Source organism: Equus przewalskii, chromosome 15 (genome assembly GCF_037783145.1).
Source record: "Equus przewalskii isolate Varuska chromosome 15, EquPr2, whole genome shotgun sequence".
NCBI classification, from domain to species: Eukaryota; Metazoa; Chordata; class Mammalia; order Perissodactyla; family Equidae; genus Equus; species Equus przewalskii.
This window is the reverse complement of record NC_091845.1, coordinates 31,663,651-31,683,367: the sequence shown is the minus strand read 5'-3', so window position 1 is coordinate 31,683,367 and position 19,717 is coordinate 31,663,651. Positions and strand designations below refer to the sequence as shown.

The 19,717-nt window shown below is 42.2% G+C and overlaps 1 protein-coding gene across 35 annotated transcripts in view; it reads left to right on the top strand.

The window, feature by feature from the left end:
- ABHD6 (abhydrolase domain containing 6, acylglycerol lipase) overlaps positions 1-19,717 on the top strand; it is a 52,269-nt gene that overhangs the window by 15,840 nt on the left and 16,712 nt on the right. For 17 of the 35 annotated variants that reach the window (XM_070577009.1, XM_070577015.1, XM_070577010.1 and 14 more), the window contains 2 exons: positions 1,977-2,041; positions 8,817-8,969. In XM_070577009.1, coding sequence (XP_070433110.1) covers positions 8,851-8,969 — 119 coding nt within the window. In that variant the 5' untranslated portion in view covers positions 1,977-2,041; positions 8,817-8,850. Of the gene's footprint in view, positions 1-1,976; positions 2,042-7,416; positions 7,512-8,816; positions 8,970-19,717 lie in introns of all 35 variants that reach the window. The other 18 variants (XM_070577028.1, XM_070577034.1, XM_070577038.1 and 15 more) reach the window with 4 other exon arrangements.

Below are 19,717 nucleotides of genomic sequence, written 5' to 3'. Positions count from 1 at the left end.
CCTAGAAATCACGTTGTTGAGGAGCCGGCTCTGTGGCCGAGTGGTTAAGTTTGCACGCTCCGCTGTGGCGGCCCAGGGTTCGGGTCCTGGGCGCGGACATGGCACCACTCATCAGGCCACGTTGAGGTGGCATCCCACATCCCACAACTAGAAGGACCTGTAACTAAGATATACAACTATATATGGGGAGGTTTGGGGAGATAAAGCAGAAAAAAAAAAAAAAAGAAGATTGGCAATGGTTGTTAGCTCAGGTGCTGATCTTTAAAAAAGAAAAAAAAAAGAAATCACGTTGTTGAGTCAAAGGTTTGTGCATTTTACGTTTCTGCAGGTTTTGCCACATTGGCATCCATAGAGTTTATTGATGGGAATGTAAACTCACACATGTGTGAAAGCATCTATTTCCCCACAGCCTCAACAACACAGTCTGTTATTAAACTTTTTGTTCTTTGCCAGGATGATAAATAGAGATTGCCGTCACCTTGTAGATTTCTTTGCATTTTTCTTATTATGAATAAATTGAGCATCTTTTTCTTTTCTTTTTTTTCTTTTTTTGAGGAAGATTAGTCCTGAGCTAACTACTGCCAATCCTCCTCTTTTTGCTGAGGAAGACTGGCCGTGAGCTAACATCCATGCCCATCTTCCTCCACTTTATGTATGAGACACCTACCACAGCATGGTTTTTGCCAAGCGGTGCCATATCCGCACCCAGGATCCAAGCCGCTGAACGCCAGGCCAGCGAAGAGCAGAACGTGCGAACTTAACTGTTGCTCCACTGGGCCGGCCCCTGAGCATCTTTTTATACGTTGAAGAGTCATTTGTATTTCCTTTCTGAGAAATTATCTATTCAGATCATTTGCCCATTTTTCTATTGAATTTTTTTTTAAAGATTTTATTTTTTCCTTTTTCTCTCCAAAGCCCCCCAGTACATAGTTGTATACTCTTCGTTGTGGGTCCCAGACTCGAAGAACGAAACACTGGGCCGCCTGCAGCGGAGCGCGTAAGCCCAACCCGTCGGCCACGGGGCCAGCCCCTCTATTGAATTTTTGTTGTGGTTTTTATTGATTTGTAGGAGTCCTTTATACATTAAGGAAATTAGTCTTTTGCCTTTGATATGCATTGACAAATTTTCGTCTTGTTCATGGTATCTCTCTTCATGTGGACGTTTAAAAACATTTTTATGCATTCACCTTACTAATCTTTTTCTTATGGCCTCTGGGTTTTATATCTTATTTAGAAAGGCTTTCCCCATGAAGATATTTAAAAATAGAGTTCTCAGATTTTCTTCTAGAACTTTCATGGTTTTATTTTTTTGTGTTTAGCTCTTTGAGCCCTCTGAAATAATTCAGGGGCTGTGTGGATTTACCTTCCTGCCTGTCGTCTCATTCTCCTGCTGGGATGCCTTTACAGCGTCTCTGCTCTGTCCAGCCCTGTTTTTGAGCTGTGTGGTCCCCTCTCATTGGCCACTCTAGTGGGAATAACATCCTCATTTGCTCCTTGGTTGCTGCCTTCCTCTCATTCCATTATGAGTACAACTTTTAGGTAAACCCTAATCCCAGATGGAGAAGGAGAGTTTTAATCTTTATCTGAGGGTCTTAGTTGAGTTTGTAGCTCTTGGAACCCCCTTCCACCGGAGGTTGCCTGTCCACATTGTCGTCTCTCCCACCCCTGTGCCTGGGATCACCAGGTCACTCCCATGCTTTGTGCCCCACCACAGATTTCTTCTTTGACCTCCTTCACACCCTCCCACGGCCTGTTGTTGTCTGACCCGCCCTGCCCTCTGTGCAGGCTACTTAATTGGAGGAGGTGACTGAGCAAGAGGTGAACTATAAAGCCTTGAGATATTTGTAGGACTTTGTGCCAAGGAGGCTAGTGCTCCACCTTAACGAAGCCAGCTAAGATTTTGCCGGCTGTTAGTACTTCATTCATATTTCCTGTTATGATTTAATCCTTTGTCGTTTTCTGTCTTGTGATTCCAGAATCTGATTTTCAGTTTCTGCCAGAGCCAGTAGCAGGTGGGAAAGAAGGCTGTGCTCTTTGAAGAGTGAGTATGGATTTTTAACACTGCAGATTACAAAAAAAGCAGCTCTTAATGGGGCTGGGGCTGCTCTGTAAGCGCGCCTGCACCCCTCTGCAGGCCAACCTGTGGTGGGTGTTTCCTCTGGTTCAGTAGATCTGGTGGGAGGGGGTAGGGCACCTGAAGGTTTTCAAAGCTCAGCTTTGTATCCAAAAGCCTTCTACATACAGTTTGCAAAGACTGTGCTGGGGCGGGGCTCTGAGTTTGAAGGGAGTCTGGAAGACCTGGGCCTATGGGGACCAGGATGCTTTTGTGGAGAGCGTGCTACTTGAATCAGCCCCAAAGGCAGAGGGGAGTTCATCAGGCAGCCAGGACATGAGAGTGCTCAAGGGGGCAAAGCAGGAGGCTGTGTGGGGCTTGCATGGAGACAGGAGTTGGTTATTTGGGTTGCAGGCAGAGATGTGGGAGTCCAGCCCAGGAAGCTGAGTTGGGATCACATGGAGTGGTCAGCGTTCCCATTAGACCAGAGCAGCCTAATTCCTGGTGTGAACTGAGAGGATTTCTCTGGCAGCTGGTGGTGGAAGGACTGAACAGGGTGTGAAAGACCGACCTTTACAGAAATGGGAGCAAGAAGAAATGAGGACCTGGACCCAGTGTGGTGGCTGAGGGAGCTGTGGTCTGACCCATACAAAGTCTCACACCTGGTGGGAATTTTTCTTCCCACCCAGCGTTCCTAGTATATATTGAACCAAACTAGCTTAATGGGCCTTCATGGGCATAAACCCCCTAAAGCTGTGCTGTCCAATATGGTGGCTCTCAAGCACTTAAAACGTGATGAGTATAACTAAAGAACTGAACTTTAAATTTTATTTAATTAATTTAAATTTAAATAGCCACCTACTAAATAGCACAGTTGGTCAAGACTTGGACTAGATGGCTCCAGTTCTGGCACCTCTCCGCCACTGCGTAATAGGAGTGGTAGGGAAGTGGGAAGAGTGAAAGATGCATCAGAGTCTGGGAATCGAGACTGATGGGGATACTGTTGACAGAAATCATCAAGTCAGGAGAAGGGAGAGATATGTGCCTGAGACATTGTAGGACTGTTGGGTCAGGGGCATGGTCAGGCAGACTTTTGGAAAAGTCTAGAAGGAGGTTCTGGCAAGGTTTGTGGATTTTCAAATTCCCTGTAGGACAGAGTGGTGGAGGATATAGGAATGGTGAGCTCTCCAAGAAAGACAGTGAGGAAAGCATCATGAGAGTTATCCATGGGAGAGAGTGAGGAGAACATCATGGGACTATCCAGGGGAGAGAAAGAGGAGAGCATCATGGCAATATTTAGGTAAGAGAGAGAGGAGAGCATTTCAGGATCCAGGCCAGGGGTGCTCATAGCCGTGGCTTGTTTCAGCAGCAGGGCTGTCAGGGCTGCAAATTACGGAGGAGGAATGGGCTCAGCCAGGGTCAGGGGGCGACAATAAGGCCACGAGGGCAGAGGTGAGCACCTTGTGGTAGTCATCCTGGGGGCCATGCCATGCTTTCAGTTAAGTTTGCTTGGAAATCTCAGTGTGATTTTCCTCTGTGATGGAGAAGATATATATGACAAGGAGTTAGAACCTACCCATTTCTCGAATTATTCTGTCTCATCAATCCTGGGGCTTCCACACAAGAGAAGCTTCTCTTCTTTTTCAGCTATTGATCATTATTGATAGTTTTGAGGAATTGGTTTATCTTGAGAAGGACCTGGTTTCAGAACTCGGTGTTGGGTAGATGCAACAATATTTAATAGCTGGGAAATTATACTCGGATTTCAAGAACTTAGTGTTTTCTTAGTGGAAAATATTGTGGAAAGAATTTTCATGTTGCAGAATTAAAGAAAAAATTATAAGCAGCACTGTGTCGTTTTAAAAACACCAGCAGGAATAAGGTAATAAGCTAATTGTTAACTTGTAATGTTAGCATGCTGCTTGCTCTTTAAGATCTAGAGAAGTGCAAAGAATGTCGATGGGGACACTGAACTCTGAGCTGTGTGCATAACTGATGCACAATAAGTATCAGCTTACAGCAAGCACTGAGAGAAGGCAAAGGTAGCATGACCCGGAACACCTACAGGATTGGACTGAAATACAGATCATGCCACTTACTAGCCAGGTGACCTCAGGGGCATTTGTTAACTTCGTTAAGCTTTAGTTACTCCATCTTTAAAATGGAGAAATGTTTCCTACCTCATAATGTTGTAAGGGATAAAATGAGAAGATGTATATGAACCGCCTACATGGGGCCTTGCATACAATAGTTACTCGGTAGAGGGAAGCTGTCACTCTTATATCTTTGGCTGTGGTGTTGGTGGTCATGGTTATTATTATTGTTGCTATTGTTATAATAATCATTACTTTGAAGAGATCAGGACTTTGGTTTATCAGATTTGATGGAATATAGGTAGATGTCTAGGGAAAGGCAAGATTCTATGAAAGCATTTTACATTCTATTTATTCTTGGAATTTTGCTTTATGCCTTAAGATTAAGGTATTGGATCTCAGGATGCCCAATTTTCAAAATCAGTGAGAATGCTAAAAGACAATTATAACACAAAATATGCCCTACCTCTAACCTCACATTAAACTTGGGAACATGAGATGCAATGTTTATCTGGATCCACTGACATATCTTCTATCCAATTAATCTTTGTCGCTATGTTCAGAGATACAGGCCCCGAATGCACAGCTTGCATGTTAACAGGAGGAGGCTGGGTGGCAGGCTCCAGTCTGGGATGTGAGAGTGTGTTATCTTCCCTGGCGCCTTAAGGTCCAGCTCTCCTTCCGGACATCGCCTCGCTTCACGCTGTGCTGCAAGGCCACCGAAATCACTGTCTTTAACCCTGAGGTGCCTCACTTTATGCAACAGATACGTAAAAGGAGTGCATTTTCCTTTTTCAGTCTATTCAGGCAGTGACCATTATCAAGCACCAAATATTTGCCAGATACTGTTTTAGGTTTTGGGGAAATGTAGCAGGAAACAAGATTCTTGTGGGGGCAAGCCAGATCCTGCTCTTTAATTGCCCAACATAATTTCAGAAATGTTTTACGTCACCGGAGTAGGAAAAGACAGAAGAGATGATTTGGATGAATGTTCACAGTAACAGATGAGGAAACCGAGGTCTTGCTGCTAGTGTGTGGGAGAGGCTGGTAGGAGAGAGGCACCTGGAACCCCCCACCCCCAGCCCGGTGCCCATCGGTCGCACGAAGCTGCCCCAGTGGCAGCCATTCATGTGTCACCATCACGATTTTCACCAGATGCATGTATCGCCTACTTAGCATTTTTCTTTAAATTAACTCCTCCTTTTAACTTAATTTTAAAAATTAGTTTGTATCACTACCATAAGTTGAAAGTATCCATAAAAAATCAACACAAAGAAACAGTATTTTTAAGTAGCTAGATACTGTTGCCTGCAGGGGGTTTAAGGGTTAGAGAACTATTTAATACACCAGACTGAGCCTCTCTTTGACCTGAGCGGGACTGAAAAGAACTGAAAAAATGGCTTTCTCAGTATGTGGGTCAGTGTTACCTAAGGCTGCGTGGCCCTGAAGCGTTGTTTAGTACTCTCCCACTCTCTAAAGCCATCTTGCAAACATCAGATCTATGGCTCCTTGCTTTGGGAAACTCCATGAACTACCCCTTAGTTGATTTTCATTCATTGGTGGTTCCAGGTTCACAAGGCTTTAGTTTTTCTGTCTCCAGCCTCCCCCTTGGGTACAAAAGTATCCTATAAACAAACGTCAGCAGGGTGGAAGAGCTGCCTTTCTAAAGGAAAGCTGGGGCAAGTCTTTTGTAAAAGGATGGATGTTGCAGAGATAGAAATGATTGCCTGCTCTTTGTTTGGATAGATAACTCAGAAAGCATTAGTTTCTTCACTCGGGGCCTGTCTATATTTAATCTCATTAGGGAAAATGTGCAGAGTGCTCTGTAATAAGTCCACACCTTGCTAAATTGGCTCTACAAAAGCTCCTTATTGAAGGCTTTATCCTGTCATTAAATGGAAGATGGAGCCAGATAAAACCTTCCCCCAAACTGACTGTGACGTTGTAGCAGGCTTTGACAAAGCCGTGAAGTTTCTTTTTGATGACCATGCCTTCAGGTTGGGGCTACCATCGCCAGTGTCAGAGTCTGTGATAAATTTGGCTTTGGGCATAAAATGTTCTAATTTCTAGTCCAAAGGAACATCATGCAATTAACTTCCTGCAGCTTGGAAATGGGAATTCATGGTGGCCCTCAGCAGTTTTTGAGGATTTTGTGTGACGTGGAAAAGTCCCCTTGAAGCTGACCGTTCCCATCTCCATCAACTCTTTTGTGACCTCTGATGTTCAGATTTGTAAAATTCCCTTCCCTCTACAATTAATTTGCTTATCCCCTGACAGTGAGGCCTTTTGGCATCATAACTTGTACCCTGTGTTAAATAGGTGCGTCCTCCGGGGAGTTTTGTAGTGCCTGAAAGAGGAAAAAGTCAGTCTCTTACAGCATCATTGGGATTGGTTGTCCCTGAAACACAGGATTAAGCCCATTTTGTAACTTTGCTTTTCATTAATTCATTTACACCTTATTTGTGTCCTGTGCTATTACAGGCACTGAGAGAGAACATACATGATTGTCCCTGCCATCAAGGAGCTCTGGTTCTAGAAGGAAAAACAGGCCAGTGACTTAAGTGTGCTGGAAAAAGTGTTTACAGTGACTGAGAAACTGAGAGGACAGCTGGATCAGAAACACAGACTGTGCTTCTGCCCTGAGAAGGCGGCAGCTTTCATTCCTGTAGACTCAGGACTGTACCTAGAGAGAGAGAGTGTCTGTAACTGAAAAGAACCGTCGAAATGCATCTCTCTCCCCGGCTAGGCTCATTTCACCAAACCTCTTCGAGGGACGAAACATCCAAATGGAGATGTCACATCTTTATGGAGAAATTAGGGGTGATGAGTGTGGTTATTTAACAGCAAAGAGGTTACAAGGATTAAAAAAAGACCATTTGAAAAAAATTAGACAAAGTGGATCTGGGTGCAAAGGGAGTGAGTCCAAGTCACCAGCCTGTTTTGTAATTGTGATTCTCCCAGTTGAGTGGCCTTGGGCAAGTTACTTAACCTTTCTGGTCCTCAGTTTCCTCAGCCTATAAATAGGAGATTAAAACAGCTACCTTGCCTGTTTGATGGGATTGGTGTGCTGTATCAAGGGTTTGCAAATTACAGCCTGCAGGCCAAATTTGGCCTGCAACCTATTTTTTGAAATAAAGTTTATTGGTCTACAGTCACATCCATTTATTATATGTGTATGGTTGCTTTCTCACTACAGTGGCAGATTGAGTAGTTGCGACATAGACTGTGTGGCCCACAAGGCTAAAATATTTATCATCTGACCCCTTACAGAAAAAGTTTGCTGACCCCTGTGCTCACTGGTTGTGAGGTCATACTGTGCCATCATGAATTCATTATGAAATTGAAACACATATCGGTTGACAGAGGTATGTGAGCGAGGTCTCTCCATTTCACCGGAAATTCAAGGAAGGCCACGACTTGCTAGGTGTTAATACTTTTTCTTGAAGAAGTCTGTTTTATGTTTGGTGAAATGCATACTTAACACAGGTGGCTGAGAATCCTCAGCTGGCCCAGAGGCACCCCTGACTTACAGATCATCGCAGGCATTGTCTTCTCTGTTGGAGAGGAGGATGGGACTTGAAATATCTTTCGTTCCATGAAAAAATGAACCATGTTGTGAGCTCATGAGACAGGACTGGGTGGGGGCTTCTAATTCCGCCCTGATTTCCTGAGTGCCTAGAAGTGGCTCAGGCCCTAGTGTAGGTGCTAAGGATCCAGTCCCTGCCCTCCTGGGGCTCGCATTCTAGCCTTCAGGTGTGTCCGTCAAGTCTTCAAGGAGACATCAGAAAATCCACTGAAAATTTCTGCTGTTTTGATTTGTTCCCTCCTAACTTTTTATTGTATGTTATTTATTTTTGAATAGGCCATACATATACATAATGAATAACTAGAAGATTTTAAAAGGTAGACCATGAAAAACAAGTCTCCCTTCTACCCCTGACATCCAACTACCTAGTTCCCCATCTTAGATGCTGCCACTCTTACTGGCGTCTTGCACATCCTTCTAGTGATGTCTGGATGTGTATAAGCATTCATGTGTACTTGTAGATTTGTTTCATTTCTTTCTGTCTTTAAGGTTATCTGTCCTCCCTAATTTTCAATTTTTAAAAATTGCAAACCTATAGAAAAGTCGAAGGTTATCATGTAACCTTCACCTGAGTTTACCAATGGTTAATGTTTTACCGTATTTGCTCTATTTCTCTCTCCTCTCCCCCCACCAACACACACACCCACACATGCCCACACACACGTATTTTTTCTCCTCTCAACTTTTAAAGTGAGTGGCAGATATCACTATACTTCACCCCTCAATACTTCAGCAGACATCTCTGAAGAACAAGGACATTCTGCATAGTAAGCACAGTTTCATCATCATGGTGGAGAACTATCTCTCATATAATAATATTATCTAATATCCAGTCCTTACTGTGATTTCCCCAGTTGTCCTAACAATTTCCTTTGTAGCTTAAAAAAAAAAAAAAAGAAATCCGGGATCCTCTCAAGGATTCCTCATTACATTAGTTGTCATGCCTATTTAGATTTTTTAAAGCACTTGCTTGCTTTTGTTTCCTCCTGATCTTTACTCTCATTCTGGGTCCTTCACTTCTGTTTCCCTTTGCTTCTTCACCTTTTCTTGTGAGACAGAGTTTCCACACTGTCGCTCCCTTCAGCCCCTGCAGGTGTCAGCCAGCCCTAAAGAGCAGGATGGATCTTGACGTGGTTAATATGTTTGTGATCGCGGGCGGGACCTTGGCCATCCCAATCCTGGCGTTTGTAGCCTCGTTTCTCCTGTGGCCTTCAGCACTGATCAGAATCTACTATTGGTAAGTTAATTTTATAATGAAATTTTCAAGAGTATCATAATAGTCATCTTCTCTGCTTGTCCTTTTGGTTGTCATTCAACTCTTTATGATAAAATATTTCAAACATACAGGAAGGTAGAAAGACATCCTTTGTTGAATTTTGGGAGTGTTCCTGAAGAATTTTTGGTGGTAGCTTCTCACCAGGTAAATTCTTTCAGGTTTCTTTGCCCAGGAGGCCACCCTCACCCCCAAAGTCAGTGATTCTGTTTTTAAGCAAGTGTGGTGTACGTTCATGGAAATTCCTTTGGTATTTTCTTGGTCGTTGGATTGGGATCTGGTGATGTCCTGGCAGATGCAGTGAGGTGCACTGAAAGATGAATTGGAAAGAACAGGACCATGGAGATGGCATGGGTAGGACAGAAGGGTTTTAGGTTTGTCCTGAAAGTGTTCATTAGTAAAGTGACAGAGAGGGAAAAAGTTTCCAAAACTCTTGTCATTCTTGTACCATCTTTATGATTCTTGTTCTATCTGCCTACCACCTCTTCTTTTTTATTTTCTTTAGAGTAAGTCACTTTTTTTTTTTTTACCTTAAATCAGTTTATTTCAAGAGTGATATAAGTGTCATTACCCTAAGTGGAAAGCTTGCCATACTTGCCATAAATAGTAAATTAATATGAAAAAGTAAAAATAAACACAATGACCTTAAACAACGTCCTTAAATTCTAGCCTGCCAAAGACTCCGTCTCCTTTCTCTTTATTACACAGTCTAGCAGAGGTTTGAAAGATGTAGCAGCTCCAAACAGAGCCGTTCTCCTTGATGGAATCAGAAGGTTAACAGTTGGAAAGAGAGTAGCTTTCTCCTGATAGGCTTCAGTGACTTTTCATGCCACAGTCCATTTACCGAATAAAATCGCCCCTCACACCCCATGATATGCATCCCACAGTGAAGGAAATACCAAAATAGACCTGGTCCCTCTATGTCCGTAAGGAAGCACATTGAGATTTAACTGGGACTTCTGGAAGTCAGAACTACCTTCTGTGCACAGAGAGAAGAATACAGGGAGGTTGCACTGGTGCCCTTATCTGCCCTCCTTTCTGGCTCCCTTTTGTTTCACTGGAGTGTGGAATTTTCCGCCTGCCAGCTAGGCTCTTATCCTTGAAAAGAAGCTAATTGAACAGAAGAAAGCTTTTCATCTTCCACTCTCTTGATCTCTCTTAGCGGGGTGGTGACCCCTTCACGGGATCACCCAAGACCGACTTCTGCATTGATGAAGCTGAGACTCGGGCTGCTTAACTGCCATTGCCCTTGCAGTGCTGGCGGCAGGAATACTTTGGGGCCAAGGCCTCTGTGTGGCCCCTGACACGGAGAGGCTGGAGTTGTGTGCCCCTGGTGGCTCTGCAGAGACACCATGGATCTCTACACACAAATGCCATTGTTCTTAAACATATAAAACTGAAGCACAGAACGCAGTTCACTGATGTGGTCTGTAACCATGGATATGGCTGCATACAGAGGTGTGATTATATAAAGGCTAATTCCACCCACCACATGCAGAAACCAGCCTCCAAGCTGCATAGTCCCCCTAACCCCAAGCTCCTTGGGTCTTCAAGGAGAAGGCTTTCACCGTCAGAGTGTCAGAATAATTGTGACATTTGATCTTTAAAGAGAAAAATAACTTCATAGCAAATAATTCACTTTTTTATTGAGTTAAAATTCACATAACGTAAAATTCACCATTTTAAAGTATACAGTTCAGTAGTTTTAATATGTTCGTGGTGTTGTGCAACTGTTACTGATGCGGGGTCGGTGAGCCGAGGAGTCGAAAGAAAGATTTCTTAGACTCTCAAGATCTGGCAGTAGTGCTCTTTTATTTAGAGAATAGTATAGAATAGCATGGGGACAGGACCCATGGGCAGTCAGAGAGCTCCTGCTGCTGCCCCGAGTTGAGGGTTAGGGCTAAATTTAAGGCATGGGTATGTGAGTCATCTCTTTACAAGACAAAGGAAAAAAAGTTAAAATGGTACCAGTGCCGGTAGGGTCCGGCCATTGGGCGGTCCCACAACTTTTAGATAAGAATCAAACCGGATTGAGTAAATGGCAGAAGTCACTGCTCAAATATTATCTTCAACTAAAGACAAAGGAGGATTTTGGGGTGGGGGGTCAGTTACATGAGGTTGCCAGACAGTAAACGACTTAAGTTCTTGCCTTCCCCATTAAGAGTTTCCAGAGATAAGGCCATCCCCCCTTCCTCCTGGCACAGAGAGGGAGGCATGGAGATTTCCTTCACAAATGCAATTGTCTCTGATCAAAGGGCAAGCAAATTCCACTCCTCGGAGCCTGATTCTCATCTGCAGTTTTAAAATTAACAAGCCTAAAAATCCTCATAAGCCATTTTAAAATTAAGCAGCCTAAAAATCCTCATCATTACCATTATCTAATTCCAGAACATTTCCGTCTCCCCAAAAGGAACCCCCATACCTGTGATCACTCCCTCCCAGTTCCCCCTTTCTTCATCCCATGGCAACTAGTAACTACATTCTGTCTCTTTGGATTTGCTTGTTTTGGACATTTCCTATAAATGACATGATATAATTTGTGGCCTTTTATGTCCGGCTTCCGTCATTTAGCATGCTTTCACGGTTCATCCGTGTTGTAGCATATGTCAGCACTTCCCCCTCTGTTATGGCTGGATAATAGTGCATTGCATGGTTTTACCACAGTTTATTTATCTACGTGAACATTTGTATTCTTTCCACTTCTTGGCTGTTATGAATCATGCCACATGACAAATAATTCACTTTTACTGACAGATAATACTGCCAAAACCCAGAAAGCCCCCAGAGGGCGGAGCATTCAGTCTCTTGTTAATTGAGAGCACAGATGCATGTGATCTTAAAGCCTGCCCGTGCCTGTTGTCACGCAGCTCAGAGCCGTGGCTGGATGACAAACACAATGCTCTTTATTTTCTGAACTTGGGCACACAGGCCAAGAAGAAACTCAATTGGTTGGGGAGGATGAAAATCCTGGAAAATCTTCCAGTTCGTGCCAGGAGGTGTTGTGACATGGGGGATTGTGATTGTGGTTAACAGACCCGTGATGCCATTGCAGAGAGCTGTCGGAAATCCTGTAAGTGGCTCCTCCTACCTCACTGAAATACACAACCTGTTTCCTTCTAATTGCCTCACTACAAGTGACATTTACACAGTGGTTGTCATAAGATGAGCAGCTTTACCTTATATCACTTACGTCCCTTAACCACAGCTACTTCTCCAAAGGCGTAGATTTGCTCAGCTACCCATAATGACCACCAGCAGGTTCACCTTGCACACCTGGGTTGGTCAGGTTAATTTTCAGGATTACTACGTGAACAGGAATAGCAGGCAGTAGGGGTGCCTGGGTCCCCAGCACCCCAGGCTGCCCTGCCCTATGAGCATAAGGGTGTGGTGAAATCATCACGTTAGGCTGCTCCTGGACTTCCCTCTGGGATCTTCTGAGTTCCTTAGAGAACAGGAGCACTTGTCCCCAGTAGGCCACAGCCAGTCTTCAGAGCAGCTCTGTGTAGGTTTAAGTGTCCTTGGTGCATGGTCAGCCCACTTCTGAAGCGGATGTGGACTATGGTTGCTCCTGTGGGAGATGCCAAATGCTTTGCTGTGAGTCAACAGAGGGCCACAACTGGAAGTGCCATGGCCACTGTGGATGACATCAGGGCCATATGTGATATAATTGTGTGAAGTATCAAGACTGTTCACGGGATGAAAAAGACTGAGATTTTTAAAGACTTTTGTTTTTCCGAAGAAACTCAGTTGTGAAATCAAGATAAGGAATCATAAATATAAGAGAGAAAAAGGGATAAGATTTGGAAAAGAAGAAATAAAACTGACGTTGTTTGCAGGTGACATGATTTATGTACAAAGAAAGTCCAAAAGAATCTATAGATCATTTGTTAGAATTAGTAAGTGAATTTGGCAAGATTGCTAAATACAAGACAACCAAACAAAAATTATATTCTCATATAACAGCAACAAACAAATAGAAAATGAAAAAATAATTTAATGATACCATTTACTGTAGTATCAACAAATGAAAAATACCTAAGAATAAATCTAAAGAACAATGCGGAAGACCTCTACATGGAAAACTACAAAGTGTTAGTGAGAGAAATTTTGAAAGACAAATTAATGGAGGGATAGATAATGTTTGTGAGTTGAAAGCCTTTCTATCAGAGGGATGTCAGGTTTCCCTTCAATGGTCTGTAGATTCAGTGTATACCTATTTAAAATCCCAGCAGATTTTTTGATGGAATTTAATAAACTGATTCCTAAATTTATAAGGAAAAGCAAAGAGGCAATTAAGCAAGACAATCTTGAAGAACAATACTAGATGATTTATATTACCAGCTATCAAGGCTAATTATTGAGCAACAGTAAATTAAAACAGTGTGACATTGGCCCAAAGAAGGATAAATAGACCAATGGGACAGGAGAGTCCAGTAACAGATGTCTATAAATAGAGTCTCTTGATTTATGACTAAGGTTGCACTGCTCTGCAGTGAGGAAAGGGGGCTGGGTGCATCTGGAAACAAGTTAGTCTGCCCTTTGGTAGGCAGAATTACTAAAACAGCACCACAAAGATTTGTCTCTCTAATCGCCATAACCTGTGAATATGATGAAATATCACTTTCGTGGTTGCATTATGTTATGTTATATACAGTTGACCTGAAGACAGAAATTACCCCTGTAGTCCTGATGTGATCACATTCACCCTTCAAAGAGAGAGATTTGAAACACGAGAATGTCTCAGTGCTGTTGCTGGTTTGAAGCTGGAGATGACCGCGAGAAGGAATACCTGTGGGCCCTAGGAGCAGGGAGCGCCTGGCTGACAACCAACAAGGAAGCAGAGACCTCAGTCCGAAACCACAAGGAATTGAATTCTGCTATCATTTTCCATGAGCTTAGGAGCAGATTCTGTCCAAGAACCTCTAAGATAAGAGCCAGCTGATGCCTTGATTTGGGTCTTGTGATACCCTGAGGAGAGAACCTGCCAGAGCTCCTTCTGACCTGCAGAACTGCGAGCTAGTAAATGGGTGTTTTAAGTTGCTAAGCTTGTGGTGGTTTGCGGTGCAATAGTAGAAAAGAATACAGCCCCGTCTGCAACCTCATTCCACACACACGAATCAAATCCAGGTGGACTGTAGATCTAAATGTGGAAGGTGAAATGATAAAGCTTTGAGAAGAGAACAGAAGAATTTCATGATAGAGGTTAACCAAATGCCAATTAAACATATGAAATGGTGCTCAACTTCACTGCCCATGAGGGAAATTCAAATTAAAACCATGATAAGATGCCATTACACACACACCAGAATGGCTGAAATGAAAAGGGCTGACTGGGGCTGGCCCCGTGGCCGAGTGGTTAAGTTCGCGCGCTCCGCTGCAGGCGGCCCAGTGTTTCGTTGGTTCGAATCCTGGGCGCGGACATGGCACTGCTCATCAAACCATGCTGAGGCAACGTCCCATATGCCACAACTAGAAGGACCCACAACGAAGAATATACAACTATGTACCAGGGGGCTTTGGGGAGAAAAAGGAAAAAATAAAATCTTTAAAAAAAAAAAAAGAAAAGGGCTGACTGACAATTCCAAGTCTTGGTGAGGATGTTGTATTAGTTTCCTAGGGCTGCTGTAACAAATTACCACAAACTGGGTGACTTAAAACAACAGAAATTTATTCTAGAAATCCTAAATCAAGGCATCGACAAGGTTAGTTCCTTCTGGAGGCTCAGAGGGAGAGGGTGTTCAATGCCTCTTCCCTAGCTTCTGGTGATTGCCACAGTCCTTGGCATTCCTTGACTTTAGATGTGTCACTCCAATCTCTGCCTCTGTCTTCACATGGCGATCTTCCTTGTGTGTCCTATTTTCCCTTTTATAAGGGCACAAGTCATATTGGACTTAGGGCCAATCCTAGTCCAGTATGACCTCAACTTAACTTTGATTATATCTGCAATGACCCTATTTCCAGATAAGGTCACATTCATGGGTTCTAGGTGGACGTGAATTTTGGGGGAATACTATTCAACCTGGTATGGGTGTGGAGCAACTAGAATCTGGTATATTGTTGATGAGAGTGTAAACTGGCTCATCTACTGGAAAAGCATTTGACAATATGACCCACTAATTTCACCCAACAGAAATGAGTATATATGTTGATCAAAAGACATATGCAACAATGTTGCATAGCAGCTTCATTCATAATACCTCCAAACTGGAAGCAACCAATGTCCATTAATACTGTAATAGAAAAATAAATTGAAGTATAGTCATGCAATTATTCATACAGTGGAATACTATACAGCCACAAAAAGGAAAGAAATAGTGCTATATTCTACAACATGAATGATCCTCACAAACATAATATTGAGTTAAAGGAGGCAGATATAAACAAATACTTATTGTTGATAAAGTTCTAAAACAGGTAAAACTTCTGGAGAGATGAAAGTGAGGTAGTGGTTACCTTTAGGGGGAAGTAGTGGGGAGAGACATGAGGTGGGCATCTGGGGTGCAGGTCATATGCTAGATCCTGATCTGGGTGGCAGACACTTGGGTTCATTCACTTTGTGCAAATTCATCAGGTTGTTCACTTATAATTTGTGCACTTTTCTATATGACTTATACTTCAGTGAAAAGTTTCTGTAAAAAGTAACAATAAAGGATGTGGAGAAATTAGTCCTTTCGTATACTCTTAGTGGGAATGTAAAGTGGTGCAGCCACTTTGGAAAACAGTCTGACAGTTCCTCAAAAGGTGAGAAAAAGAGCTAGTATATGACCCAGCAATTCTACTCCTAGGTTTTTACCCAAAAGAACTGAAAGCATGTCCACACAAAAACTCATATGTGAATGTTCATAGTGGCATTAATTGGAACAGCTGAAAAGTAGAAACAACCCAAATTTCCATCAGCTAATGAATGGATAAACATGTGGGATGACCATACAATGGAATATTATTTAGCCTTAAAAAGGAATGAAGTGCTGATACATTCTATAACATGGATGAACTTGAAAACTTTATACTAAGTGAAGTAAGCCAGACACAAAAGGACAAATATTGTGTGATTCTACTTATGTGGGGTACCTAGACCAGGCAAACTCATAGAAACAGAAAGTAGAATAGAGATTATCAGGGGCTAAGAGAAGGGGAGGAATGCGAAGTTATTGTTTAATGGGTACAGAATTTCTATTTGGGGTGATGGAAAGTTCCAGAAATGGATAGTGGTAATGGTTGATGTACAACATTATGAATGTACTTAATTCCACTGAATCGTGCACTTAAAATGGTTAAGATGGTAAATTTTATCTATATTTTACCACAATAATTTTAAAAAAGAAACGTATAAGTACTTTTCTTAAGAGGTTCCTCTGAATTAGAAAAGGCAAGACTTGTAGGGTAAAAGGTCTGGATCGAGGAGCCTTTCTCAAAGAACCCCACGGAGACTCCTTTTTTGGGCTTCTCTGCTTAGGTCAGTAGAGGCTTCAGAAACAGGAGCGGTTCGGCTTTTGCACTGAGATTGTCTGTAAAAGATCTTGCTCCTGGGGCCAGCCCGGTGGCGCAGCAGTTAAATGTGCACGTTCCGCTTCTTGGCTGCCGGGGGTTCGCCGGTTTGGATCCCGGGTGCGCACATGACACTGCTTGGCAAAAGCCATGCTGTGGTAGGCATCCCACATATAAAGTAGAGGAAAAGGGGCACGGATGTTAGCTGAGGGCCAGTCTTCCTCAGCAAAAAGAGGAGGATTGGCAGTAGTTAGCTCAGGGCTAATCTTCCTCAAAAAAAAAAAAAAAAAGATCTTGCTCCTGAGACTTTCGGTCGTCCCAACTTAATTCTCTTTGTTTCTGTTCTGCAAGCCTGCAGCTCTTTCTGATCTCTGCCTCTGTGATGTTTATGATTTACAGGCAATTTATTCTCTATTATTCTTGAACCAAATGAGGTTTTTTTTTTCCCCCTCTGGGCTATTGGTCTTTCATAATTTTTTAACTGACCTCGTAGCTTAAGGAGTCTTCTTCCCACTTTTTCATTGAGAAGATCATTTGAAATTACTGAAAATATTGGTTCTCTAGCCCCTTGTTTCCAAAGCCGAAGGAAGGTTTTCCAGGGGATGTACCAATTAAATGAAAAATGTGGATTAGTACCAAGAGCTCCACCTGGTAATGAGGAGTCCCCAATCCAGGCTGCCTTCCAACCCTGTCTCCCTTCCCACTGGGTCCAAGCCGTGCTAGGTGAGCCCCCATGCCCTTGCCTCTGCATGCCCACCTCAGGGCACACTTTTCTCCCCCAACCATACAGTTTTTAAAAATTTTAACAGAATTGGGATCAATAATATAAAAAAATTGGGTCCTGTGTTTTCACTTGACATCATGTCATAAATATTTTCCTATGTTATTGAATGTTCTTTGAAGACTTCATTTTTAATAACAGCAAAATCTTACGTTGTCTGGATACATTGTAATTTATGTATTAACTTTTCTATTTATGAGCATTAAGATTGGTGCTAATTTTTTTCTGATTCAAATAACACTGTCTTGGGTATTTTTAGAAATATTTTGTTTTCAAGATTTCTGCTTATTTCCTTTGGACAAGTTATACCTGGAAATACAATTATTGGGTTAAAAGGCATGAGGTTTTTAAAGACTCCTGATGCTTAATGCCAGATTGCTTTCTAGAAGTGTTGAGCATTATAATTGGCTTTTTAAAAAAAGCACTTTTCTAATTTAGAAGTCCATAAAAAAGGCATATCTTGTTGTGATATTGATTTCTTTAATTGTTAGTGAAGTTGAACATGTTTCCTGTGTTTGTATGTTTGTTAGTCATTAACGTCTCTTCTGCTCTGAGTAATCTTTTCGTTTATTTTGCCCAGGGTTGAATCAGGGTCTTAGCATGGTTCATATAACTTCGTATATATGAACTTTTTTATAACATTGTAAGCTTTTTATATATCAAGGATATCAATCTGTGGCTGTCATATTTATTACAAATTTTTCCCCAGTTTTTCCCTTGAATTTTGATGAATAGTGTATTTCAAAGGATAAAATCTTTTTTATATAATACTAATAGCTACTATTTATTGAATGCTTACCATGTTCTGAGAATTGAACAAAATTTTGTACATGGGTTATCTCATTTAATCTTTACCATAGCCTTAGTAGAATGCAACATTTTCCCCATATTATAAATGAGGAAATTGAGGTTCAAAATCGTGTAGTTAGTAGATGATTGAACTGGGATATGAATGAATGAAAAAATTCATGTTATGCTGCATGATTTAGAATTTTGAAATATGCTTGCTTTGTCATAGAGCTTTAAGCTAGCCAATTTTATATTTTTGATGTTTTGAATAGGCAATACTTTCATTGAAAAAGTACTGAAAGGAGTGCAAAGTCTTCCTCCCACTCTGTTCCCTCTCCACCTACTTCTCACCACAGTCCCCACCTGTGCTCCAGATACTCATCTTAATAGTGCCTTGAATGTGCTCCAGGTCTTTTGTATGCAGATGCAAGTAAATATGAATATATGTCCTCTTTATTAGCCTCTTTATTTTACACAAAGGGTTAAAACCAGCAACTTAGGCTATTTGCTTTTGCAAAACTTGGCTCCCTCTTTGTCACAAAGTACACTGCAAAATGAATCTCTGGTTGAATTAATTATCTTTCGTCTTGGAGAGATTCTTCATGCACAGAGTTCAATTTGTTTAGATGGTAATTTCATATTGAAATCGATTTTGGGCCAAACTCCAGCATTGCCAAGTCTTATATAACCAACAGAAGCTGAGCTTTCAACCAGCTGCCGTATGTTGTGAGGAATAAAACCAGAGGACCGACGCAGATAGCTCTTAAGAAACAAGTTCTCACTCTCAAAATCTCTAGAGGGAAATATATATATGTATATATGTATGTGTGTATGTATATACTTGGAGGGTGGGGCTGGGATATGACCTTTGTTGATTTCATCCAGCAGAGTGGAAATAATGTCTGTACAAAACCAAATGTTTGTTACTGTAACTTCTGCATCCCATTTAAATTCAAACAGCTTTTTAAAAACAGTCAAGTCAATCAAAACCCACTACTTCAGAATCAATAGCTTTGAAGCTGCAGTAACACTTAAATATGGTTAAGACTTGACTGCAGAAATTTAGTTGGTTGGAAAGCTAATTAAACTTCCAGCTTGCTCACATAGAATTACAAAAAGGCAAAATTGTGTTTTTCACAGAGATACAGTCCACTGGAATCACCAACACTGGACAGCTCTTAGCGTACTTAGAGTCCTGAGATAAGAAGGAATCCAGACATCCTTCAGACAGTCTTCTGGTATCCTTTCTTCCCAGTCAGAGATTTGAAATGTGTGGAATGACACCACCTCCAGCAACTGTAGCCTTGATGAGAGTCCAATTCTTCACCTCTACTAATAGCAAGTTGCAAGTGACAAGCGGTAACACGCTTTACCTTTAAGTCTTTTGAAGCATCTCCTGCCAATTCAAGTACCTCTGCCGTGAGGCGCTTACTCCAGGTTGGCTGCACTGTATCCAGCTGCAGTCTTGCCCACGTGCGTGGCTGCTTCTCCTAGATTTCAGGTGTCGATGAATGTGGCCCGCAGGGAGCTCCAGGCCGGCTATCTGCAAGGGGAAACCGTCTTTGTTGTGGCCTTTCCAGAGTCCTTGTGAGCCTTACCACCAAGTATTTCAAATTCTGCCAAAGCTCAAACAAGCAGGGCAGAGAAAGGGCTA